Source organism: Podarcis filfolensis (genome assembly GCF_964270895.1).
Source record: "Podarcis filfolensis genome assembly, chromosome: 3".
NCBI lineage: Eukaryota > Metazoa > Chordata > Lepidosauria > Squamata > Lacertidae > Podarcis > Podarcis filfolensis.
This window is the reverse complement of record NC_139606.1, coordinates 31,336,348-31,363,896: the sequence shown is the minus strand read 5'-3', so window position 1 is coordinate 31,363,896 and position 27,549 is coordinate 31,336,348. Positions and strand designations below refer to the sequence as shown.

The 27,549-nt window shown below is 44.7% G+C and overlaps 1 protein-coding gene across 1 annotated transcript; it reads right to left on the bottom strand.

Annotated features, from left to right (window-relative positions):
• Window positions 1-1,212: 1,212 nt before the first annotated feature.
• On the bottom strand, window positions 1,213-26,412 carry TRIB2 (tribbles pseudokinase 2). The gene is made up of 3 exons (XM_083607398.1): window positions 24,444-26,412; window positions 17,939-18,231; window positions 1,213-3,794 (listed from the first exon to the last, which is right to left on the bottom strand). The coding sequence occupies exons 1-3, from the start codon at window positions 24,711-24,713 to the stop codon at window positions 3,326-3,328; spliced, it is 1,032 nt and encodes a 343-aa protein (XP_083463524.1). The 5' UTR covers window positions 24,714-26,412; the 3' UTR covers window positions 1,213-3,325.
• Window positions 26,413-27,549: the final 1,137 nt, after the last annotated feature.

The window sequence follows — 27,549 nt, the reverse complement described above, 5'->3', positions numbered from 1 at the left end:
CATTTCCTGAGGAATGATAGCTATTGTGTGCTTACAACAACCTGTCCTCAGAGTGAAGGGGGGAAAGTGATGACATTTGAGAAGTTTTTAAACTTAATTGTCAGTTGCCTAGGGATTACCCTGTACGAAGTGACTAATAAATTAAATGAATGAATGAATATCTGTATCAACAGTCAGTGCCAAAATATTCAACACACAACTACAATGTGTCTGGCTAATTTTAACCTAATAGCCATCTCGTGAGGAAGGGTCTGTGTGTGTAATTTTAAATTGTACCTTTCATACCTTTCTATATAATGCAGTGAATATGCTCTAAAATAAAAAGGAAAGCATTTTAAAATCAGCATCTCTAAGCAAATCAAGCTTGTATGTAGCAAAGAGTTAAAATCCAACGTTTTTAATTCGGACTCTAATGCAGATTCAGTCAAATATTCCAAGTCTTTATGTCTAGTATTCAAGTCTGACTTCAGAACTAAGATTGTTTTTTTTTTTGAAAGAAAGAAAAATTCACAGGAAGCTGCATTATCCAGAATCAGATTATCCATTGTCTACATTGGCAGGCAGTGAGTCTTCAGTCAAGGAGTCCTTGTAAGATTCCAGGGGTTATATCTTGGTCTTCCTGCATGCAAAACATGTGCCCTACTCCTATGGGCCTTCCCCCTTTATGTTTTCAGAATCTTGTGCTTGCATGCCTCTAGCCATGGGTTAAGAAGGGACACGGGTGGCGCTGTGGTCTAAACCACTGAGCCTTTTGGGCTTGCCGATCGGAAGGTCAGCGGTTTGAATTCCTGTGACGGAGTGAATTCCTGTTGCTCTGTCCCAGCTCCTGCCAACCTAGCAATTCAAAAGCACACCAGTGCAAGTAGATAAATAGGTACTGCTGTGGCGGGAAGGTAAACAGCGTTTCCGTGCGCTCTGGTTTCCATCACCGTGTTCTGTTGCGCCAGAAGTGGTTTAGTCATGCTGGCCACATGACCCGGAAAGCTGTCTGTGGACAAACATCGGCTCCCTCGGCCTGAAAGCGAGATGAGCGCTGCAACCCCATAGTCACCTTTGACTGGATTCAATCATCCAGGGGTCCTTTACCTGGGTTAATAATGAGACCCGTGTATATAGGGCAGTAAACTAATAATAATAACAACAACAACAACAACAACAACAATAATAATAATAATAATAATAATAATAATAATAAAGCCTTCACAAGTTGAATTTAGTTAAATATGCACAATTTTGTTTATTGAAGAGATTAGGACAAAAAACATTAAACCAAATACAAGACAAAGCACCAGAGGCAGTAAAATCCCACCATGCACATCACCAATCTTTCCTCCTACAAGTTTATAAAATAATAAACATTGTTGTTTTGTTTGTTTTTAAAAAAGAAGAAATCCCTCAACACAGCACCATCTTCAGAGTGTAAAAACATTACTCCTTTATATTCTTAAGATACCAAAATAGAACCAAGGCAGGTCAGCTGCAGCTTTGTCTCTTGATAAGGAACTGTGGAACTATCAACTTGAGAGTGGGATCGAAACCTTCCCTGCAAGAGCAGGTGTATAGCATCCATACGTCAAATGCCAAGTACGCACATGCCACATAACTATAATTAAGCACGAAATTCAAGTAACATTTACATACTACAGAGTCCACGTGTACCTATCCAAAAAACATGACCACTTCACAAAAAACGCATACAGGCAGTAACATCAGAACAACTGAGGTACTGGAAACACAAATATTTATGCCAAGAGATCTCTGTTTTGTTTGTTTTCTTGTGTCCCCACCCACCCCAACACCCCCTCAATATCATACAGCAATATAAAAAGCAGTAATAAAAATCATTTGCCAGTCTAAATCAAAATGAAAGCTCTCTAAGGAAGGTGGTGGCGTTGGGTGGGCGGGCTAAAATAAGAGTAAAAAATAAAGTATTATCATTTAGGGACAGGAATACCTGAAGAGCAAAACAGAAGTGTGTTAACTACAGCATGTAACATGTCACCCCCAAGTCAACCCGTAATTAAGTACTGGCTTAATTCATCACAACTGTGACAGTTTAATCAATAAATAAGTCTTGACAATACAAAAAGGTGCATATTACCGTGTACTTTTTAGAAGACAGATCTGTGTCGTGGTAATATTCAGCTTATTAATAGATCAATGAGAAGAAAATTAAAACGAAAACAAGAAAACCCAAGTCATTGCCTTTCCACAAAGTAAGTGTAGGGGTGCCTTTTTCCCTTCAAATAAAAAGAGCTCTTCTGATCATGTTCAGGGGGTGTCAGAGGAAAATTTGTTTACAGGATTAGGGCTTTCCCCCTTTTTCTTCTTTAGGTGATGCAAAGGTGGCCTTCCCCAAATATTGTGGTCAAAATTCATGTGCAGTATAGTGGAAGCCAGTGTTTTCAACCCCGGTTAAGAAGAAAAACACATAACCCCAAATATGGACAATTATTCTTTTTCGTTGTTGTCAGTTTTGCTAATAAAACAGTCAAATACGTCTGAATTGTAACTGCTTCCTGCCACAAAGCCATTTGACCAATAATAATAACAATAATCAAACTAACCCTGAACAGCTTGTGAGTTTTCATCCCTTCAAGGGACGTGGAAAAGAACATTTTAAATGTTAATTCCTCCTGGCCCAAAATAAAATAAGGAGAAACGTCAACTTTAGAACAACCTATCAAAAGGCATGGTTTAGCACCCACTTCTCGTGTGTTCCTTTTTGTGCACTACCCCCCGCCCCGCCCGCCGAAAATGAATCCCACTTGTAACTATTAAACATCAGATTTTTTTTGGGGGGGGGGGGAAATAATCCAGGAAAACAAAGAATAAAATAATAGCTAGTTGTACCTTCCCTGAATAATGGCTGAAGTTAAATATCTAACAGTGCGATGCCAAGATGCGAGTTGAGGCAAAAGTTTCTATTTACTGGGAACTGTAAATACATGAAACGAAACGGAATCAGGAGTGGATTAGTGGCTGCACTGGAACTTGGGATGCGTAGTGTCCTTGGCTCCATAAAGATGAGAAGCTACAGTCTCTCTGTGTGCTGCCGCCTCCGTTATTTTCTATGTCAATCTAACTGAATAGCAACGATTCCTCCCATCTAAACCATCCACATGCTACATCTGTGGTGTTAGCTCACTTATTGGGCGTTCCTTCTCCAACCAGGAAAAAAAAGAACTCCAGGTTGTCTCTCTCACTCTCTCTCTTGCTATCAAGCCAGGCTGAGACACAGATATAATTCTGCACGGCCAGAAAGGACTCCCTTCATGTTGTCCCTTCCTGGCCATGCAGCACCCAAAACACTAGTCCCCGACGCTCAGTTGAAGAACGGGTCCGAGTCCTCTTCCATGTTGACGTCAGGCACCAGCTGATCCGTTGCTTCCTTAGCACCATATCCTGAATTAGACACATTAAAATCTGTAGAAAACCAAGGGTGGTCCAGAATTTCCTGCGAAGTCAGCCTTTCTGAGGGCTCCCGGCGCAGAATGCTACGTATAAGGCATTTCGCCTTGGGGGATAGAGTCTCTGGAATGCTGAACTGCCCGCGCCGGATCTTGCTGAAGAGAGAGCTAGGCTCAATGTCATGAAAGGGGTAGCGTCCAACGAGCATGGTGTACAGCATGACTCCTAGACTCCACACGTCAGCCGCCTTGCCAGAGTAGCTGCCGTTTGTGTTCAAGATCTCTGGGCTCACGTAGGCGGGGCATCCATGCTTATCGGAAAGGGAGTCGTCGTTCCCTCGCAGAATGTAAGCGTCTTCAAGGCTCTCCAATTTTACTTGAGTCCTGTAGGGCAAGAAGAGACAGGCCACAGTTAGACTCACGGGCAAATACCCACGCAGTTGCCTTGTTGCGCCAAGACAAAGGACATTCAAGAATGCTCACAATCTTTTTTTCAATTCTTGGCCCGTCAAGGGAGATGATGTGTACATGGACATCAGCGTCTGAAATTCTCCAGGCACTGGGAAATGGCCCAGGTATTTCCCAAAATGCCAGAAGCTGGTCCAGCAAATGAAAATCCAGGGAGTTAAGATAGGTACTATTTCAGAAGTTTCCTTTCACACATCTCACTGGGCTTGTTGGAAAGCAGAACCCCAATGGGTTTTTAGTTTAGAAAACTGATGGCTTGCAGAGAACTACATATGCCAAACCAAAGCCTATCATGTCCATTATTTTTTTAAAAAAAAGAATAACACTTGAGATGCTTCATAAACACAGCTAAATACTACACTGAAAAGATACCAATGTAACTCATAACCCAGTAAGTTTTCCCTCCAAGGCATGGTTTTCCCATTAGACACAATCCCCATTTCTCAAGTTTAAGGTATGTGTTTCATTTTGCTTAAGGTATTTGTTTAAAAATTGACAGAAAGTGATTTTTTAATTATTATTAACTCAAACAGTTATAAGACTACCCCTAAAATAAAAAGAAGAAAACAGTAACAAGGGCAAAAAAAACCCCAGTAACTTCAGATCATGGTGACTCACAGGAGCATTTTCACTTGTGTAAGAAAAAAAGTATATAGACATGCCTTAGAAGTCAACCAGACTCTCACACTTAAGTACAGAAAATGAACACAAGTGATGCAAAGCCATGTGTTTGTTTAGTATAGCAACTGGCCTCTGCAGTAGCCTCGTGAGCTCTGGAAGTTTCCCAGAAATCTAGCACCCCAAAAGGGTTCATTTATTCACTGAATCTTCCTTTCCTCAAGGTTTCACCACACCCACTCATATTCACAGACAACCGAGCGCTTAGCTCAGTATTCTACCACCAGCTTGTTAGGTTCTAGTTTAGAAAACAGATAGCCAATAAAAAAACTAAAAGCATCCAGCCATATTTACCAGCAAGTCCTTTTGACAAAGACCCTTTGGACAAGGAAGTCATAAATTGTTTAATTCACTAGCTCTTACCTAACAGGACAGAAGCTAGCATTTCACCATGGCTAAAAAGCTATTGTTGATTTCTCCCTCAGTGCATCCTCTATATTCCAAAATCTTCTCAAAAGCAGCCGTTGCATGCCACTGGAAGTCAACCTCCAGTTCTCAGTGTCAGTAAGGAAGTAGTAAAACTTGATTTGATAATGTCCCAGCTAGTCAATAATAATAAAATGTGGGGAAAGCCATTGCTAAGCGATGCTACTCACCAGCTTTCAAAAGCCCTAGTGACATACTATATGCTTCTTATCCTATCAAATCACAAAGGGGATCTTTTATACCGGTAACTTAAGAAACCAGTGTGGGAATGCAACAAAACAGTATTTGGAAAACCTTCAGGTACACATGTGCATTGCTGATGTTGTCCAAGGCCTAACTGAGGTGATAAACCTGTGTCTGCACTATACCACTTCAGATGTGGATTGTGAGATTGAATTCTTATTCATTAAACAAAACTTATTCTACATAGAAAACTAATATACAGTATGCCACTGAGTCAACTAGACTAGAAACTTTCTCCCTAACCTGGTAGTTGCCCATGTAGAAGGATATGAAAAATAATTAATGAAGGAGCATTGCCCCATGAGGAGTGCTCTGCCCACCAAATCATCTGAAGTGGTACATACAGCCCAAACAAAAATTATGCTACATCATTGAGAACTAAATCCCAGGTGCAATGTTGAGCATAAAGTAGGGCTGGGTAATATATTGACCCAAGTTGATTTGGAGTCCATATTGTGATATCGGTTTCATAATTTTTGACCTGGCAATATATCATGAATCATGATACAGTGGTACCTCTGGTTGCGAACGGGATCCGTCATTTTGCATGTCTGCACATGCGGCAAAACCCGGAAGTAACCCTTTCCGGTACTTCCAGGTCACCGCAGGACGCAACCTGAAAAAGCACAACCTGAAGCAAACGTAACATGAGGTATGACTGAATATGTGTGTGTACGGGGAAAACCGTGAAGCTAGACAATGCCTCTGCGTAGTTCCATCCTTATTTCAGACATAGTGATATATTGGTATATTGTTAATCCTGGATCCAGCAGGGCCCTTATTACATTTGCAACCCTGGTCTCCTTTCATAAATAATCATAATCATCAGTGGTACCTCGGGTTACAAACGCTTCAGGTTACAAACTCCTCTAACCCAGATGTAGTACCTCAGGTTGAGAACAGAAATTGCGCAGTGGCGGAGGAGCAGGCTCCATTAGCTAAAGTGGTACCTCAGGTTAAGAACAGTTTCAGGTTAAGAATGGACCTCCGGAACGAATTAAGTTCATAACCAAAGGTACCACTGTACTTTCCTTTCACTTCCATGCCATTCTTCTATAATTTGTCTGGTTCCAGAAACAACTGTTTGCTTTTTAAAAAGCACCAGCAAAAGCTGCCCTTGACTGCTTTGTCTCTCTTGGAGGGCCGGTTCACGTTTACGATCTAGAAATACTATGTGCACAACAGACACCTAACCTGTGTGTGTGTGTTACCCAGCAACACACAATGTGAGATATATGGCCTATTTCCATTGTTTGTCCACTTCCAAAAATAGGTGGAAGGTTTGCAGAAATCCAGGCCAACGTAAGCGCAGCTGTAGCTGCACGTTGAGTCGCACATTTCGCTCGATGTACAATGGAGGTGCTGCCAGAGTACTGCACATGCACCCATTTCCAAATGGGCAACACACAGGCCAGCTTTAAGTGAAACCCGGGAACAAACACAGAAATAAACTATTACGGGGCACAGCCACTATCTCTTTAGCTGCAGTCAGGCACTTCTTGCCCGAAGGATGAACAACCGGAGGCAAGCAAGATCTGAAGCATATAGCCTTGACCCTTCCAATTCTTAATCAAGGCATACTTAAAAACTTGCTCGCAGCTTCTCTTTTAAGTCTGCCTCCCTCACTGATTGTTTTGCAGATAACAGCTTAGGACACATCTGCTTACAGAGGCATTTGGGAATGAATATGACCATTTCAGATGCTGCAGCTGAATTGTTCCGGATAGTTTTTATTGATCTAATGTGATTTTAACGATGCTTAAATTAATTGCTTTATGCTTTTTATTATGTATGCTCCCCTCCCTGAGATCTTCCTTGATATGGGGAGGTTTACAGATGCAAATAACAAGCAAACAAATAAGAGCTAGAAACTCAGATATATAAGCTAGGCGCCAAATGGCTCCTTAAACCAGGGTTACAGTCGCCAAAAAGGAACACCTGTTTGCCATTTTGGGGCCAGACGGCTTGAAAGTTGTATTTTTCAACACAACCTTTCATTTCCTGAAATTATTTCTGGTTGTGCTAATTAAATACAATGGATAGAATACTACAGGATATGTTGCCGATGTGTGAAAACATGTACCTCCAGATGGTGGGAGACGTCAGGCGCCATCTTGGCGCTTGGTCACAAAATGGTTGATAACCAGGTGCAAAACTGCCCGGCACCTGGCAAATTTCGAACACTGAATACAAAACAATGACACTTGAGGTGATTTTCTCAGAGGCACATACCATTTATATCTCAAGTACAATCTGAGGGGGCGGGGGAAAGGTCCTGTGCTATATCACTGAGCTATACTTCTTCTCCATGCCTGAGACCTGTGGAAGCCTATTTGTTTCCCAGTCCCCACAAATGACGTTCCCATACAGTTCTAGTATGTGAAATCCCTACCACCAAGTGTTGCCAGCTTTATCATAGACAGATCCACCCCAGCAACAGATCTTTTATCAACGTAGGAGGATTGGTTGGTTTGGGTCTCCGGAATGAAGATTAGAAAACACAGAAATTCTGAAGAATATAGAAGCTGCCTTTCCTTTGTACACCCTGTTAACTTAAGCATGTGTCATGCTGAATATGCATACAGGGTATTTGCTTTATTCTGTTCATATCCTGGCAATTTATGTAATCATCATCCCCACCCTTTTGCCAACCCTGCTCTCCCTCAATTATCTCTGCTGCTGTGTCAGTCAACATGCAATGCCCATAACTACCACAGATAAGAAACCAGAAAGCAGCGTGCTTTTTGTCCTTGCCTTGGTTACCTTTCCAAAAGATTTATGCACTTCCCATGTCTCTCTCTCTATTCTTCTGTTTATTCTTTAGCAGAAAATCTGACATTGGAGGGTCAGGAACCCTCCCCACCTCAACTGTCGTCTCCCTTCCTGAGATATCTGTTGCTTAATGGACTCCGGGTTTTTTCTGAACAAAAGGGTGTCCTTTTGTTGCATGTCTGACTCCTGCCACAAAGACTGGAATACCAATCTTGGCTTCGTTTGATTCTCAGTACACGCGCACACACCAACCCTTTCTATACTGTACTGAAGAATCAAGGACCTGCAGTCACAGCAAAGCAGATTTTGTTTAAACCAGGCCACTGAACAACAGCTGCCCTTTATCTGCATGTTCCACTATAATCTCTCGCAGGATAAAGAAAAAAGGAGGAGGAGGAGCAGCCATGCTTTCATCCTGCTGAATGGATTGGACCAGAGCAAATACACCGTGGATCAATGTCTGGGTGGCTTTTTACACACACACAGAGAGAGAGAGGGGGGGGGGCTTCATTTGTTCATAAAACTGATTACAGGGAAAGTACAAGAACCCTAAAATTATTTAGCATAGACAATTGCTACCCTAGTGCATCCGAAGAGTAAGAGAAACAAAAGCATGACACATTATGATTAGGAACTGCGGTATTGTCCATAATTTTGGTTGGCTTGGCAGCACAATCTCAAATGCAGGGAAAGAGAGACTACCCGCAAGACAGTAGGAAAGCCCAGGACAATGACTTGTCACCTCTCTCCCAAGTCTGTAGAAGTGAATGCCAGAGGGTGGTTCTTTGCCTCTAGCACATGGTAGGAAATGGGGGGTGGGGGGAGGGAGAGAGAGAAACACGTCAGTTCCAAATTATCTGCAATGTATAAAGAATAAGCCACATTGTGTCATGCATCCAGGGTAGGCGCAGACAGCAGTGACTAGGGTTACATTTATGACTGGGGTTGTATTTATGGCATCGCCTGCAATGCTCTTTTTTGAACCCAGCTGCTAAACAAAGTGCCACAGGCAGAACAGACACAAAACTCCAATGGATATTTCAAGCAGCAAGTTGCCAGCATCACGTTTTAGATTAGAATCTTGATTTAGAGTCGGAATGAAGAAAAAAAATATATTCTCCTAACACGAGCTTCCATTTTTAAAGACATCCTGTGAACCAATTGTTTTGCTGTTTCCCTTAGCCATGGGAATGGTTGCGCTGAAATTAGTTAGATAAATAGGGGCTTCCACGCAGCTAGATAAGATCCGCTTTATAAAACTTACTATATAATGCAAAGCCTTCTGTCAGAGCCAGTGTAATTAGAGTATATCATTTCAGTTCGGAAGAGGACATAGAAGAAGCACTTGGGCAGACGGCATTATGCAGCTCTCAGATCACTGACAGAACCCTGCATTAGTCTAATGCTTAAAAAAAAAAAAGCAAGCTTGAATCATTGCTATTTAAAAAGGGGAAGCTATTCTGCCTGTGAATGCTTTCCCATTACTGGTGAATGAAACCGCAGAAGTGCAATCAGAGGGCAGCAAATAGCACTCAGACGGGAAATGCGTCTTTGTCCCCATAGAAACCGTCAGGGAAGCCCATGAAAAACAATACCATTCTGAATTTCTTATCAATATGCCATTCATTACTCGAGTACATTCAGACTTGGCCCTTTTGCAATGTAACAAAACCTGATCAATTAAGCCTTTTCCAGAAGGACCTTCAAAGTAAACTCCCGAGTTAGCATCCGTTTCTGGCAAACAACCAGCATGTCCTACACATTTCCCCCTCTACAGCGGTTCACATTATTCTTCCCTGATGAATCCGAGGGTTACAAAAGAGATTCTGATGCACAGGGAAATCCTATCCTTGAAATGAAACCCACTGAGCACAATGTCATCGCTCCACTCGCCCAGCATGCTGGCAGAGCACTATGCAACACTAGTAGTGGGTAACCGCGCAAGCAGAACAATACACTTGATCTGGAAAGAGCCTACGCCTTGAGTCTCTGCCAGAGCTAAGGAGACAACATGGTGACCCTGCTGGCATGACAAGGAAGGAACAGGATGGGTTGAGAACTTGCAGCTCTTTAGATGTTGTTGGATTCCACCTCCCATCAACCCCCGTCAGCATGGTCAAGGATGAGTGGAACTGTGGTCCAACAACACATTTGGAGAACCACAGGTCCCTTCAACCCTGGAGCTGAAGTAAATCAGGATCTGATGGTGCTTCATGACTGGGACCCCACCAGGGATGGTGGAACGTTATGTTTTCAGAATGAAGCAACATGACTTTACAAACCCCTAAGCAAGTCAGTGGGGGTCATCACAATGGGAGGGCAGGATTCAAACAAAGGAGTCAATCAGAGCACGTCACAGGGCGTATATGGAATCACATCGAGTTCTAGAGCATGGAACTACAACATCCTTGCCACTATGTGCAATCACAGTCCTGTAGACCTGCTGGGTCTTTGGTGATGTGGCACTTTGGAAAGGGGGAGTAAAAATTCAGGAGCAGATGTAAGACTTGATTTCTCAAACCCTTACATGTACCATGTCTCGAGATTCCAAGTACCAACATTCATCAGGATGATCCACTCCACTGCTGCATCTTTTGTTACGCAATATAAGCAAATAATAATGATCCACGAGTAGATGTTGAAATCCAAAAAGAGTAGTCTAAACTCTGATGCCAAAGGAAGTTGCATAACTATTCCCTTTCTGTTATTTGATAAGTGAGAGTTATTGCCCAAAGAGGATGAAAATACAAACAAAAAACCCCTCCCACAGTCTTTCGACACATGGACAAGTTCCAAAATCATGAGAAAAAAGCGGGGTGCTTCTGGGATGAAAAGTGTCCTCTTCTTTCACCTGCCACAGCAAAGATGACCCTTCATTTGACCTTGTGACTTTCTTCTCCATTCTGAGTTAATGAGGACTATCATCCTCCATAGTTACATAAACATGGCTTCTCAGCATGTGTGCACCTCAAGGGGGGAGAGTTGCACAAGAAAGCAAGAGGGAATGGCACAGATATCAAAGTGGATAAAGGAAAGAATCCGGAATACAAAGGAAAATGGAACACCACTCAATTTTTACCGGTGAGATCTGCAGTATCATAAAACCAACTGACGTCGTCTTGCAGAGGATGGGTTGCATATGACATAGCCATAAAAGGATGCAATTCAATTTAAAACTAAATGCAGATCTTTATTTTCCCCTCCTCTAACATTCTCTCCAAGCTCTAAGCATGCTTTTGGCTGGTCTTCCAAATGGTGAATTTCCTTTCCTACGCTGAGTCAGCCAGACCCACAAACCAGGCAAAGAGTGCTGGTACGATCAGGGAGCAGCAAAATTGGGTGCAGGCGGCAAAGCCTATTGGGGGGAAATTCAGCAAAATACCATTCTGGTTGATACCCCACATACACACAATTCCAGCTCAAAACCAACCTGCAATCTGGGCTGTCAGAGACTCCGATAAACTTGTTCTCCTGCTGTGATCCCACGAAATATTCCCATCCCTGTTTGCACTTGCAATTAACTAAAATTAAAAATGGGAGACATCCTGGTACGCTATACATTAAGTGCAACGTGTAGCTTGGCGCACAGATCCCTGGAAATTTCATATTGGCATCTAAGGCAGGGATACCCAACATGGTGGGTCTCAGATATTGTCAGACCACATCAGGCCAAGCTAGCAAGGGTCCAATGGTCAACGATGATGGAAATTTTAGTCCAACAACCTCTGGAGAGCAGCACATCTGCTACCCTGATCTAAGAATCTGGAATATATGCTCAGTCCTGTCTGTGTTGGGCCGACCCTTAACAGATCAGTGCTGCCACCTGATGTTGACAACTAGGACAAATTCAGTGTGGAAAAAAGTATGGGACTCCCACCCCAGAACCTCTGCAACCAGGTCAAATCCCAAACTCTAAAGCCTCAGTTCCTCAAGTGGAAAAAGCAACAGCCTACCACACAGGGTTTCTGAGATGAAGCATGCTACGAAAGCTGCAAAGCATTTTGTGACCTAGCATGACTGCAGAAACCCATCATCGCTGTTGTGATCGTTCCGGAACCAATAAATTCATAAGCTCAGCCTTAAGAAGCATCTTAAAACAGGGGCCTCCCATAATTCCTCCATGGCTCTCCCCCCCCCCCTTTACCCAAAGCATTGCTCAAAAGGTTACTAGCTCCAACTGTAAATCACTGTAAATCAGCTGGCTGCAATAAAGGGTGACAGGCGGTTAAAAAACCAGAGTCATTCATTGCTCTGAGAAATCTTACTACTTGGCAACCGGTAAGGAATGTAACAGCTTGTGTCTCTGGTCACATTTTTGTGGGCTGAGTTTTCTTTCGCTGAATTGTTAAATAAAACAAAACAAAACAGAGCAGAGCAGAGCGAAAACCTGAAATGATCTACCCAAGCATCTACTGGAAGGTATAACTAGAAAGCAATGCAGTAGGACTTTGCATACCCCATTAGTATTAGTAGTAGTAGTAGTAGTAGTAGTAGTAGTAGTAGTAGTAGTAATTTATTATTTATACCCCACCCATCTGACTGGGTTTCCCCAGCCACTCTGGGCGGCTTCCAACAAAATATTAAAATACAATAGTCTATTAAACATTAAAAGCTTCCCTAAACAGGGCTGCCTTCATATGTCTTCTAAAAGTCTGGTAGTTGTTCTTCTCTTTGACATCTGGTGGGAGGGCGTTTCACAGGGCTAAGACTTAGGTCCAGCTCCTAAGAGAAGGGCAGTGGGAGAGCATCCCAGGTTCAGTCCCCCAAATGGGACTGTCCCCTGCCTGGAATCCTGCCTGGAAACTTGCTGCCAGTCCAGTGCAGACAATGCACCACTAGATGGACCAATGGTATGACTTGTTACAAGGTCACTTCCTATGTGCCCCAGTGGCACAATACCTACTTTCCTGCAAGCCAGTTGTGTCTGGCTGCTGTCTTCCCTGGAGGTCCCGGTACAAGGGGCATAGGAAGCAATCATACCTACACTACTATTCCATCTAGGCATCACTGTGCCCATGAGGAAGGAACTCCTATGCCACTGCTACAGTGATGTGCTAATTGATCAGCTTAGGTCTTGCTAGGACTGACTCTGGCCTTTGCAGATTTTGGTTGTAATGCAAATCCTAGCTAAACAAGGTAAGCAGGTGGGATTAGATAACCAAAGTATACAGACCAACATAGCTACATACAGACCTAGTAGGCATTCATGTACCACACTGGCTTTTTAAACTATTGGGACGCAAAGGCAAGTCAGGTTCTTTCTCAACTCTCAACTAGAGACAAATCTCTTTTATGCAAGGAAATTCAGAAGTAAACAGAATGCCTTAAGTCTCAATATTTTAAAAATGATCCCAACCTTGTTAACAAGACTGATTAACGAGCACAAACTTTTTCAGTGTCAAATATTGTGACAGCTAATATTTGAATATAATTGAAGATTTAATACCCTCCAAACATTAATAATTTGCTGGCAAGAAAAATAAATCTATCACTCAAAGCAAGCTCTGTACCTAGGCAGTGTTTTAGCTCTAGACTCTTATAATTTAAAAGAGCATAAAAGTTATTTCATGCAAGACCCACAGATCGATCCTTCTCAACAGACTTGAAAGATAGACGGGACCATGCCTTTGTGCTTTGGCCCCGACATCAAATTATTTGCATCCATTTTGCTCCGACAACTCCATCCACACAAGAGATCTAGGTGTTGCCATTTCAAGCACACAATTTTGTAGGCAAAGTTGTATGCACAGCCCATTGGCTTCTCGGGCAGTTCCCAACAAACAGCGGAATGACTCAAAGCATCTAGGACACATTTGTGGCATAGCAGCCTATTGAAGCTTCCATTCAGGTAATAAAGAAACCTTAATTCTTGCACCATAAAGCACTCAAAGTCTTACCCATAGCGCAGAAAATGTAAAGCTGGGGAACTGCACCTCCAAGAATTAAGGATCACAATTTACAGTATACACTTGTACAAGGAGAGTCTATGAGCCTCCTGTTCGATAAGGTTGGGACTCACCTAAGCACCTGCACAAGGCTGCATTTGCAAGGCAACTAATGAAGAAGAAGAGGAGTTTGGATTTGATATCCTGCTTTATCACTACCCTAAGGAGTCTCAAAGCTGCTAACAATCTCCTTTTCCTTCCTCCCCCACAACAAACACTCTGTGAGGTGAGTGGGGCTGAGAGACTTCAAAGAAGTGGGACTAGCTCAAGGTCACCCAGCAGCTGCACGTGGAGGAATGGGGAATCAAACCTGGTTCACCAGATTACGAGTCCACTGCTCTTAACCACTATACCACACTGGCATCAGAGTCAAGGACACACATAACTGCAGTGTCAGATTAGAGCATCTGTACTGAGGTGGGCAGCAGCAGCTGATAACAGTGCCCCAGAGCCACACAACAGCTAAGAACTAGGGAGAATCAAGGCAGAGAAAGTACTGCTAACAAGCAACCATGAGAGTACAAGATCACAGGCGTATAGAAAGGAAATAAGGAATGTGTAATAACAGGGAAAGCAAACCAAATGGCAGTCACAAAAGGGAGCATGCTCTCTACACACACTGACCTAAAAGATTCATTGGACGAAAATGTGTGTGTGTGTTTAAATGGAAGGGGTTTTTTTTTGGTGTGTTTCCACGTAAGTATTCCAGTTCAGGCTTTTGGGCACATGCCCCAACCAGGCTTCCCAAATTCATAGTTGTGACAAGGTGTGCAAGGAAAAAGACACCACAGCCGTTGCATGAAAGTAGCTGCAATCAACTGATCTTAGCCACCTCAGTTAAATTAAGTTCTATGTTCCACTACAGGGAAACATAGGGAACTGCATTCAAAATCCTTCTCATTCCAACCAAGACCCCAGTTACTCTATTGTAGGCCCAGGGGTGGGGGTGAGGGGAGAAACCAACACATTACAAGCAATTGGGGGGGGCGCAGGTGGCACTGTGGTCTAAACCATCGAGCCTCTTGGGCTTCCTGATCGTAAGGTCAGCAGTTCGAATCTGTGTGACAGGGAGAGCTACCATTGCTCTGTCCCAGCTCCTGCCAGCCTAGCAGTTTGAAAGCACACTAGTGCGAGTACATAAATAGGTACCACTGTGGTGGGAAGGTAAACGGAGTTTCTGTGTGCTCTGGCTTCTGTCATGGTGTCCCATTGCGCCAGAAGCGGTTTAGTCATGCTGGCCACATGACCTGGAAAAGCCATCTGGGGACAAACGCCAGCTCCCTCGGCCTGAAAGCGAGATGAGCGCCTCAACCTCATGGTCAAATTTGACTGGACTTAACCGTCCAGGGGTCCTTTACCTTTACCAAGCAATGTCTTTTCCCTTCCTCTCTAACAACACTCCATTCAAGCTGCATCAATTTACAGAACCTGGCAACAAATACTGTTGCATGACAGCAGAAACACAAAATATCCCCCCCCCAAAAATATATATATATATCTTTATAGATGTTTGAGTTCTAAATCAATAGTACTTTGAATACAATCAAAAGTTCCTTCCACGTCACCCAGGAATTATACTGAGGAAGCTTGAACATCACAGCTTGAGAAGGCGGTCCAACTAATTGAGTTTGCAGCTAACATTTCCTATCACCAACCACCACCAATTTTATTTTGCCAAATACATATTGCCAGCTAGGAATTGGGCATTTTGCCAGTATTTGGAAAAGGGGAAGCAAAGGAGAAAGACTTGCCTGTGTGAGCACAGGTGCGTGCATAGTGTGTGTGTGTGTGTGTGTGTGTGTGTGTGTGTGTGTAACACAACAGGCAAATGTTCTGTCTACTCTTAAAAGCTTTCCTGATTTCCTTGGTAGGCGGGGAAACAGTCAAAAAGTGTGAGAGCATTTTTAACATTCATCCAGCGACGGCAAAGCAAAGGAAAGCTGAACACTCTCACCAGTCAGTCAAACACACTGGCCAGTTTTTTCTTTGTAGATACCAATTATTGTGGTTTCAGGAATGTACTGTTTCACGCTTCGCATTTGAAGAAGACTTTATGAAACATCCTAAGGAGGTTTCAAGTAATGCAGAAAAAAATTCTAACTCTTTTTTAAAAAGTGTTTTGCAGGTCACCCTGAAGACTGAGCAACTTTTTGTTTCTGGTCCTCATTGTTCTAGCACCATTCCCTGTTGTGCCTGTCTACTCCAGCCATGGCATTTACCTTACGTGATGTAAGTACCCTAGAAAACTGATAAGCACAGGAAAGGAATTCTAATCATCAGCAGCCCCAAACGCACTGATTAGCAGACACTCACTCTTGCTTGCTTGCTTGCTTATGGTGCCAAGATGGAAAGGTAAAACGCCCCTTTGCCTTATCCAGTCATCCCAAACATCTAAGAATCCTGCTGTATTTACGGGACATCGCACAGGCAACATGTCTTTTCTCCCTTCCACTGCCTCCTCCAGTCTCCTTACCTCCATGGATATTATTAGCAAGCTTAAGAAACCAGCTTAACATGTGTCAATTCATTACATTAACAAAGAATTACAAAAGGTCCCTTCAAGTCAAGCTTAATGCATTGAAAACGTGTGTGTGTGTGTGTGTGTGTGTGTGTGTGTGTGTGTGTTTTAGAACCTCTGCTCCAAAAGCGAAATCTCCACAAAATGCTTAAAAAAGAGAAAAAACAACAAACATCACACAGGTAACTCACATCTTATGCTTCTTTTACTTACATGATCACAGCTTTTTGCAGGTGAGGAGGAAATAAATGAATGGAAAGAGGAGGGAACCCCCTCTTGATTTATTTATTTCCACCCACCCTTACACAGCTATTATTGCAGTGTTACTCAGCTTTGGGAAGGAGGCAGGTAAGCAGCCCAAAGGAAGGTAAGCAGCTCCCCACACCTTGCAGTTCCGGTGGGTGGCAGTTCCGAGGGTTCCTGGCTTTGCACATTTTTGGGTTTTACGAGTGGACCCCAGGAACCAAACACTCGTGTAAGAGTGTACTAAAACAACCCAGACGTCCCCATGCTTGCCCCGCTTAGAAAAGAAGCAGCGACACCTGTCCTAGCTTTACAGGCCAGTAAAAGGTCTGTTAAGTGATTCACACATTTTTACCTGAATGAGAAGGCACACTCTTTGCCTCTAGTCTCCATGTTCCCACCTGTCATCAACAGAGGCAGCCCTTTGGGCCACTTGGTGCAAGATTCTCCGTAAGGCAGAAGTGAATCCCGACCAAACTTTTCAGTGGGTAGGGTAGGTTGGGGTTTAGAACACCCTGGCAACAAGGGCTTATTGCTCCAAAAAGCAGAATATAGATTAAGCAGTCGCCAAACCGGGGTGGGGTTGGGGGCGGTACACGCTTTATTCATCCCTTCTTCTTTTTATTTATCTTATAAACCCATCCATCGCTTTTCTACCACAAAGCAATCTCTCACAGTAACTGCCAAAAAACAACAACCCACTTTTTCCCAGGAATCAAATGAATGGAAAATAGAAATCCACTGTTCAAAAGATATGTTTGTGAGTGTAGATTGTGTGTGTGTGTGTACAGAAGGAGTATTAACGTTGGTTTTAAGAGGAAAATCACAAGTTAACTTGTACAGATTCTAGTTTATGAGGAACACTGCGTGTGTGTGTGTGTGTGCATGCATGCGTGTAATTTCATTACATCTTAATCCCACATTTCTCTCATGTAACTCATCGCCGTACAGATTCTCACGAGGTCTCCCATCCAGGCACTCACCCCACCTAGACCTGCTTAGCTTCAGCTACATGGCGGCAGTGGCTTCACCCCAGGGACCAGAAGGAAACAAGGTGGAATAACCACCACCTGCTCTCTGAGATCTTCCATCAAAACTGGAAGGAATGTTTCCTCTACTTCCATATGGGGCTAACAGTACGAGCCTTCAGAAAACAACCCCTTTCAAAACTGCATCGCTGACACACTCCTTGGTGGATTCCAAAGGGCCGGGAGGAAGGGAGAGAAATCCCTTACCTTTCTTCATCCTTGAAGATGAATTTCCGCAGCTTGAGATCTCGCAGCACCAGCCCGCCGTCGTGACAGTGCGCCACAGCAGACGCTATCTGGTAGAACAGCTTGGCTGCTTCCTCCTCCTTCAGCTTCTTGCAGGTACGAACAAAGGAATGCATGTCCCCATAGCTCCTCTCAAAGAACACATAGGCTTTCGTCTCCCCGAGAATGATTTCAGTGATTTGGTTGATGTTGTCGTGAGGGGGCAGGCAGAAGCAGGGCGCGAGCAACTCTTGGTAGCAGCCGATATCAAACACCTAGAGATGCAATTGGCAATAAAAACAAAAGGGTTAGAGATAGAAAGGAAACAGGCTGTAGCAAAGGCACACCGATTTAAAAACTAATAAAAACCTCTCTGCATATTACAAAAGCAAAGATGTCCAAATTGCAAACTGGCGCTTCTGCTTCAGCAGACTATGCCCTGAGCAGTCTGGAAGTGCTTTCTTCCTTACGAAAACTAAACGAGGGTTTTCACCCCAACACACACTCCAACCAGCCTACGTAAATTATATCAGCGAGAGAAAGGAAAGTGAATGGCCTAATTTCCTGGCTGATAAGAGGGAAGAAACATAAATAGGCTTGTTTTAAAAAAGGAACGTCCGGTTCTTTGCAAACAAAAGCATAAAAAAAAATCAACGACAGCTCAGAATCTATGAAAATTCTGATTCTGGATGGCCAATAAAGCTACAGCAAAGGGGAGGGGAGGGAAGTACAGTCATACCTCGGGTTGGGAACGTTGCGTGTTGCACGTTTTCAGGTTACGGACCACGCCGAACCCGGAAGTACCGGAACGGGTCACTTCTGGGTTTTGGCGCTCGCGCATGCGCAGAACCACTAAATCGTGCTTTATGCATGCGCAGAAGAGCTGAATCACATCACATGCGTGCGCAGATGTGGCGCTGCAGGTTGCGAACATGCCTCCTGCACAGATCACGTTCGCAACCCAAGGTTCCACTGTACAGTGGTACCTCGGGTTAAGTACTTAATTCGTTCTGGAGGTCCGTTCTTAACCTGAAACTGCTCTTAACCTGAAGCACCACTTTAGCTAATGGGGCCTCCTGCTGCCGCCGCGCCACTGGAGCACAATTTCTGTTCTCATCTTGAAGCAAAGTTCTTAACCCAAGGTACTATTTCTGGGTTAGCGGAGTCTGTAACCTGAAGCGTATGTAACCCGAGGTACCACTGTATCATGCTTCAAAACATTTAGGGTTCCCCCACTCTTGTTTTGCTCTTATGCACTGCCTCTGAGGGGCTGTCCAATCTGCCCGTCCACCCATATCACCAATGGATCCAGCACCCAGACACTCATTTAGCTGTGATTCCTGCATTGCAGGGGGTTGGACTAGATGACCCTCGGGGTCCCTTCCAACTCCTCAATGCTATGGTTGTATGCATTTACATCCCACCTTTTTCTTTTTTCCTCCCAAGGAGCTCAAGGTGGCAAACATAGTTCTCCCACTCCTCATTTAATCCCAAGAATCCTGCAAGGTAGGTTAGGTTGAGAGGCAGTGATCGGTCCAAGGTTACCCAGTGAGCTTTCAAGGCCAAGAGAGGATTTGAACCCTTGCCTCCCAGGCCCTAGTCCAACAATCTCGCTACTATACCACACTGGCTCCATATCTGAATGAAAACTCTGCCATGGGTTTTAAAGAGTAAGCAGAGCATGCTACATTTCTTTAAAAGGACCATACTCTCTGGTAAACCAGGGCTGTTGTTGTTTTGTTTAAAAAAACTAAAACGTTTATTAACATTTTTACCATTCACACAAATTGGTTACTGACATAATTTACCTTTCTCTTCTTATATGTGATAATTGCACTCTCAGTTGTCTCCCAGTTTCCCCCTTACCTCTGTATTCCCATTTTATTTTTTAAAAAACCAGGGTTGAGGCACCATACATTGTTGGACTCCATCTCCCATCAGCCCCAGCCACCATGGTCTAAATGGTCAAAAATTATGGGAATTGTAATCTAGCAACACCTGGAGGACAACAGGTTCCCCCTTACCCACCCATCTTGCAAACCAAGTTGTGCTACTATCACCGCCTTCTTCTGGTTATCAGAGGGGTAAGTCAACATGGTGCCCTTCAGACTTCAATTCCCATCATGCCTGACCACTGGCCATGCTGCCTGGGGTTGGCGAAAGTTGTAGTTCTGGAGGGCACAGCCTTGTTTCCCATTTCTACACACCACCTTCCTTTTCCACAACCTGGATAGCTTGGTTGGTTAAAGAACGTGGTGCTGATAATGCACCTGAGGTTGCAGGTTCGATTCCCTGATGGGGCAGCTGTGTATTCCTGCATCGCAGGGGGTTGCACTAGAAGGTCCTCGAGGTCCCTTCCGACTCTACAATTCTATGATTCTATTCTCTGGCAGTGGAAGGAATGAGGGAAGTCAAAATTCTTGTTGGGCAACACAAATAGTGCCACGGTCCGCAACTCATATGGAAGCTGAAGGCTCTCAAATTCCTTCCTCCCCTCTCCAAGATGCAGGCAATGGCCTCTTCCATCCCCAAGCACCAACAGAGGTTGGCAGAGTCTATCCCATTCCCCACTCCTTGTCTATCCCTGTGCTCTTCAACCCTAGGTTCCCAACAGTTCTTGGGCTACACTTCCCATCTTCCATGACAATTGGGTAAGCTGGCTGAGGAGGATAGGCGTTGTAGTCCAACAACAGCAAAGCACCCAAGGTTGACCGCCACATAGGAATTTGGAGCGGAGATACAGAAAACACCTCCCTTGCTGTTTCACAAAAGGAAGGAGTTAAAGAGGCCTTTGGTGACGTCTCAGAGTTGTGTCTGAAATGCTAAAAAACGAGGGAAGGACTCTGCTGTGTTTCCGTTGCTAAGCAACAGAAAACACAAGGTTTCGGTTGCTGTTCACACGGTGACAGGGCGGGCGGTTGTAAGATGAGGCAAAATGGATAGCCCTTCGCTTGTGATGGCTTGCATAGGAGAAAATTCTGGGAGATGTGCAACAGGGAAGCTTAGGTGCAAACGCAATGATGGCAAACATATGAGACGTCACTTTGGGGTTGAGCCCCCTGGGTTGCGAGTTCCCTACCCATAAGACTAGGGAAATGTTGTAATGGACTTGCAAACTTGTATTTGCCTTATGGAGATTTTTAGTGCATCTTTTTTAAGCAGAACGATTGGCTCTCTAACCTTGCAAGCACATCCACCTTGTGTTCTCGTGAATGAAATGGCAAGGAATCGCCAAGCATGCTGGGAAACTCAAATATAGATATAAAAAAATGTTCCACTAATCCAGCGATTATGAATGAATCAGTGCTTGAGACATTTGGATTCCAGGCAATGGGAACGTTTCATTGAGAATAACGGGTGCACTGCAGTAAGAAGGCATAACCATTGCGTGACACAAAGGCCTTCATTATTCGCAAAGGCTGTGCGATTCTGATGCATTTGTCCCTTGGTAATGAAGGTCAGGAAGTTACAAAGTCAGATTAATGCTGAAGAACGCAGGCCAACCATATTGCGCAACGTAAGGATAAATGACTGTGGCTCACCACTTGCTCTTTCTATAGCTTGTAGCTTAGCAATTCAGAAATTAATTTAAGGCACGCAAAACCTGTCTTGAAGCCATTATCTTGATGTCATGCTCTGAAGCGGAACAGCACTTGCCTTTGAGATACCTGCTAGCAGCATCCCATGCATGTCCATTCAGAACTAAGTCTCACCCAATTCAATGGGTCTTGCTCCTAGGTAAACATGCAGAGGATTGCAGCAGGCTGAGAAACTCTCTAGCAAGTTTCTATAAATAAGTGCAAGCTTTGGCATTCCATGAACTGCATTCGCCACAGCTCTTCCTGTTATTCCTGACGCGTGGAAAGAGAAAAGATCTTTTACTAGGGCCTGTTGACTGGTTAACTACATATCTGTAAAAGGGAAGACCATTGCAGGTGGTGTTTGTTTTTGTCTCCTACAGATGTCTTTCTTTCAGGGGAACCCATCCATGATACCAGAAGCTGTGGGAACAGATATACATTCCCACCACCTCTGCAGCCTCCTTGTGAAATCTTGCAGCACATCGTCTGCATGATATTATTTGTCTACTCTGAAGTCGTGCTGAATCCAATGAGGCTGACTCCTAGGTAACCAGGATCAGGATTGCAGCCATGACCACCTTCTAAGTACTATAAAAACGTGTGGCCCTCATGCAAGCAAAACGTTTCCCCTTAACAGCCAAATTTCCCCCTAAGAGCCATTTTTAAAAAAATAATGTCATTTTGACTGGCTCCCCCAAAGCTTATCTTTGTTGTTCTTTATAACGCAAAGTCAGGACATGTGACTTTATAGGTCGTCCAGTATAGCTCTTTCCAGCAGCGAGAGTAAAAAAAAAAGAGCTCATTTGGATTCTAGAATGGCATTTTGCATACTCAGGGGGTTCCAGCCAAATTAAATTAAGCCTCATCAGCCCCCCTTTGTTATCTGGCCCTTAATGGGGGTGGGTCAGGTGGGGCTAATCCACAAGCCTGTTTTTACTTAGACAAGAGTCGGTTGATTATTATTATTATTATTATTAGCTGTATATGCAAGGGCACTATTTTTTCAGGAGCAGCCAGAGGCAGATTTTGTTTTGTTTTTTAAAGGCAAACATGAAAGGGTTACAATTTTGCAAGCGAGGGGAACTGAAATGTTTTTGTTTTTTTAGGGAGGCGTTCAGTTACGAAAAATGGTTGCCAGTGTCCTCAAAACATGAAAATTCCTAACACTTCCCCATCCTGAAGCTCGAAGACATTATAATGGACAAAGATGCTCTTTCATACAGGAGTTCTGCTTCTGTAGCACAGTAGTTTCCTATACCTTTAGAACACAATCACAGGTGGTTTTGGATGGAATTTAACTACTAGATGTGTAAAAAGAAGTTACTAGCTCCTGAAAATCTTCAAGCAGATAAGGCAGCCTTGCGAGATTTGTGCATCTTCATAAAGATGTCATTCTTTGCATTTCAGCTGCTCGTTCTTTGGCTTTCATCTGCTCCTCCCACAAGAGGCTGATAATATTTTGATTTGCATCTATTTTGGACAAGCTAATGCATGCATTTTAAATGATCTGCACCATCGCTCCACTTTCTGGTTCCTTGTGCAGTGGAAGTCCTTGCAAGGTCAGAGAGGCTCTACTTTCCACAATCAGGTATAAACTGCGCAGAACTAAATCTTTATTAAGATTTAGGGTTCATGACTCATGGGTGGCCAGTACATTTTTTACTGCCCTGAACAGAGAGCTCTTTGCGATGAACCAGGGGCTGCAGTTTAATTTTGTCACCACATATGAATCTAAATAAAAACATCCACCTGGTCTACAGTGACCAAAAGGCTTGGATTATTTAAAGGGTCGTCCATGTGTCTATATCACAGCCTACCGATTCAACACTAGGATTGCAGCTTGTTTGGGTTTTGTTCTCAATCCCACAAAAATACACATTTTGGGGAAAATATTCTGTAATTACAAAGGTGGTGTAGTGTGGCAATCTTCCCACGCAGCCTTTCCAGGGGCTGCTCCGGGAGCAGAGCTCAAAGAGGGCACCAGGGGAGAGTGAAAGAAAGAGTAACCACAGCAGTTTAGGAACAAAGGAAATAGTATCGCCTCTGAGTGAATGGACGCCACTTCCCTCCATAGGAGAAGCATGTGGACTTCCTTTCTCCACAGTTTACCTTCACTGGGGAGCTGAAGAGACTGGAGAAGCCAGCAACCTACCAAGTCTGAGCCCTGTTGTTTTCTGCATGCCCTTCTAACAAAATAAGCATGCAAGTGTGCAAGGATTTATTATTATTATTATTATTGTTTCCTGCTGAAACGTGGGCGGTTGTGTTTGCAAACAATCCATAGCAAGGAGGCTTGGTGCTCGTGTGCATTTTTTTTAAAAAAAAGAACTTGGATCCACATTCCAATCCCACACATGTCGCCTTGCAAGTAAAACTCCCTCTCTGAGGAATCAGGCTTCCTCCCAAGTAAGCCTACACAGGACTGCAGTCTTACACAGAGGCAAAGCTGCCAACTTGCCAAGTTTGCATCCAGCACCACCCAAGGGAAGTGAAATATCCTCGGAGGACCGGTTGAAAATTAGCAAGGGATTCCCTTTTGGGAAGTCAGAAAGGAAAGAGAGGAGGGAAATTAGATTATACGTACTTCCACCTATGTGGCCTTCAGAGCCTATCTCCCCTCCTCCTCCCCTCCCCAAGTCTTTGGCTCCAGGCCACCGTTATAACGTGGCCATTGTCTGGAAAGTTGCTGAGAGCCGTTTAAATTATGCAAGGATTTTTTTTTCTCCCTGTTTGTTTTAATTAAACTTCTCCCAGTGCTTAAATCAATGGCTCGCCGCCGCCCCCAGCACACACAGCCCCCACTCCGGAGTACTTTCTAAAAATAAACTCGCTAGACAGAGAAAGGCTTTAAAAAAAAAAAAATCCCAGGGGGTGGGAGAAGAGAAGAGAGGCAGGAAAGTTGTTACCTTGCAAACCAGCTCCTCCTCGCTGTGCAGATGCACGGCTCGAAAAATGTGATCTCCTTCCAGAGGCTCCAGCAGTAAGTATTTCCCGATGCAAGAAACGCAATGCGGCAAGTTGGGAGTCTCTGGCGGGCTGGGTGAGCCGAGGTTGGGGCTGAAACTCTGGCTGGACTCGGTGGGCCTTACAGAAGAGAGCTCTTCAAAATCCTGGGTTTTATTCCGAGGTCTTCCATAGCGTGCGATTGTGATTGGGGTTGACCTTTGTATGTTCATGGGGATGGAGAGAGCAAGCCCTCCAAAAAAAGGTCCCCCCCAAAATCACACAACACGCACAGATGCAGGCGAGAGCGAGCAGCAGCAGAGCGCGCGCGCGCACACACAACCGTTTTGGAGAGCGGGGGGGGGGGGTTTATTGTGAAGATCAGGCCGGCCGCAACGATGCCTTTGTGCTGTCGTCGGAAGAAAAGAGGGGGATTTCGGAGGTTTCCGTGGGGTTAGTGTCCAGTTTATGTCGCCGAGAGAGGAAACAGGAGGTAGGGGGCGCGGAGACTGGAGAGCCGGTGGCCAAGCCGAAGGGTTCCCCTCTCTCGGAGAAGCCCGGCACGTCGGGGAGCTTTTGCGCAAGAGAACAAAGTGACACAAACAAAGCCAAAGCGTGAGTCTTTGCAAAAACGTGGCCTCTCAGGAAATGCAACTGTGTTGTTGTTTTTTAAAGAAATAACAATGGAATGAACAAGTCGAGAACGGAGAGAGGTGAGAATCGTTATTAGTATTTGGCTTCCTCTGCGCTCCTGCAAAATCCTCGCACGGCTGGAAAAGTGTTAAGTTCAGGTAACGTGCAGCAACCAGCCAGACGACTGGGTCCCCCCCCCCTTCTTTTTTCCCCCCAATCAATTTTTTTCCCTACGTTTTAACTGTAGATGGCGTCTGAAGCTTTTTCCCTGATAGCAAGGACTATCCAGATATGCAAAAAAAACCCCAAAACCACGACGAGGGAGCATTTAACTTCAGAGGGTCAGCAAGGAGCTCCAACAACAACAAAAAGATGAAAAATATAATATATATAGATATAAATATATATGTATATACAAATACACACAGAGAAAAATAGAAAGACGCTATTTGGTCATCGATTTCTTTGCTCCTCTCTCTCTCTCTTTTTTTTTCTTTTGCGGGAGGGAAAATGTTCCTAAATTGAAAGGCACCGTCACCACCGGGAAAGAGAGAGGTGCGCGAAGATCCACGCGCCCGAGACGACGGCTCTCGTGTGCGCGCGCCCTCGCGTGTGTTTCCTTTGATCAGACAAAAAGTGCAATCAAGGACAGGCGCGGATCAATGCTCTTCCATTTCGCGTGGGGCTGATTTGCTTATTTATCTCCAACAAGAGTGGGGGGAGAAAATCCCTTCACTTTTCAGCAAATCCTGGAGCGCGATGCGCCTGCAGCGGCGATGATGATGATGGTGGTGGTGATGATGCAAAAGAAGCAGCAGCATGAAAGGCGAATACTTAACAATAGTAGCTCTGCAAGAGAGGAGACCTCCTTTCGCCGGTTTCCTCTTTGTCCCTCCTTTTGAGAGTCCTGAGATGCGGAGGAGATGCTGCTACTTTAAAGATGCACGTTGAATATGTGCGTGTGTGTAGAATATATATATATGTATATATACTCAGTTATTTCAGGCGTCGATCTCTCTTAATTCCTGGAGGTAGGAGGAGGAGGTAGGGAGGGAAAGGGATGGCCGAGCCAATCCCTTTCAGCAAGGCATCATCTCCCCACCATGTATTAATAGCTACTTACGTGCGCTGGGAATTCTCTCGCTGCGTCTCTACTTACTGGGTGTCACAAACGGCGGCGGCTGCAGCAGCTCCAGCGCATTTACGCCGACCCGGAGCGCACAGGCAGGCGAGCAGGCTGGCTGGCTGGCTAAGAGACTGACTGCCTGCCCAGTCCCCGCCGCCGCAGAGCCGACTGGCTCCGCGGAAAGGGCCCGCCCCGAGCCCCGAGGTGCCTCCCCATTGAGCCGGCGAAGCGCCAATCACACGAGCAAAGCCTGCCCAACCCTCTCCCTCCCCTTCCCTCTTTCCACTCACTCAATGAGCCGGCTGCAGGGTAAACAAGGTAAAATATCCTTCCGCAGCGCGAGCTGTGAAATAGGAGCTTTTGTGAGCCGCGGCTGCTGCTGCTGCTACTACAGCTAGTGACAAGTTGTGGCGTTGCATTGACCTCTGGTTGTTTCCGTTTAAGCCTCAGTTTGCAGTGCGTTTGGAGGGGATTTTCTCTTTCTCTCTCCTCCCGGCATCCTCGTGCATCTCCACATCGAGGGTTTCCTTCTTTTTTTTAATGAAGAACTTGGTTATATAAACGTCGAAATGTTATAATGAAAAGCCTGGCTTCCTCACCCGAAATGATCGTCGGAATGCAACAATCCGTGCCAAGTATACTGCAATGCAACACTTGACATAAAATTTCCCAGTGGCAGTTGCATGGTAAGGGGACGTTCACTCAGGGAAGCTTGCACACATAAGTGCCTGCGCCCTATGTGCTCAAGCACCCACAAAATTCCCCGTGAAGGGGCCAGGCACCCACACATTTTGGCGCCAGGATCATGCACACAGCCCCGGGCACCCATGCTGGTGGGGCCAAACTGGCGCTCCTACTCAGTGGTGTAGCGTGGGTTGTCAGCACCCGGGGCAAGGCAAGTAATTTGCGCCCCCTAACCTGTGGATTTGCGCCCCCTAACCCGTGGATTTGCGCCCCCTAACCCATGGATTTGCCCTAACCCCAGATGTTGCGCCCGGTGCGGCCCGCCCCCCCTGCACCCCCCACGCTACGCCACTGCTCCTACTTCCACACAAACCCATAGAGATGGGATGCTCAGCTGCTTCTCTCATAGAATCACTGAGTTGGAAAGGTGATCTGGTCCATCCACTTGCAGTGCAGGAATCTTTTGCCCGATGTGGGGCTCAAACCCGTGAGCCTGAGATTCAGAGTCTCATGCCCTACCAATTGAGCTATTTTACACTTGGAGAGCTAGTGGCTGAACAACAACCTTTGAAATGTAAGGGCACTTCCAGGCAGTCCACCCACCCAGGATCGCAGCACCAGGAAGG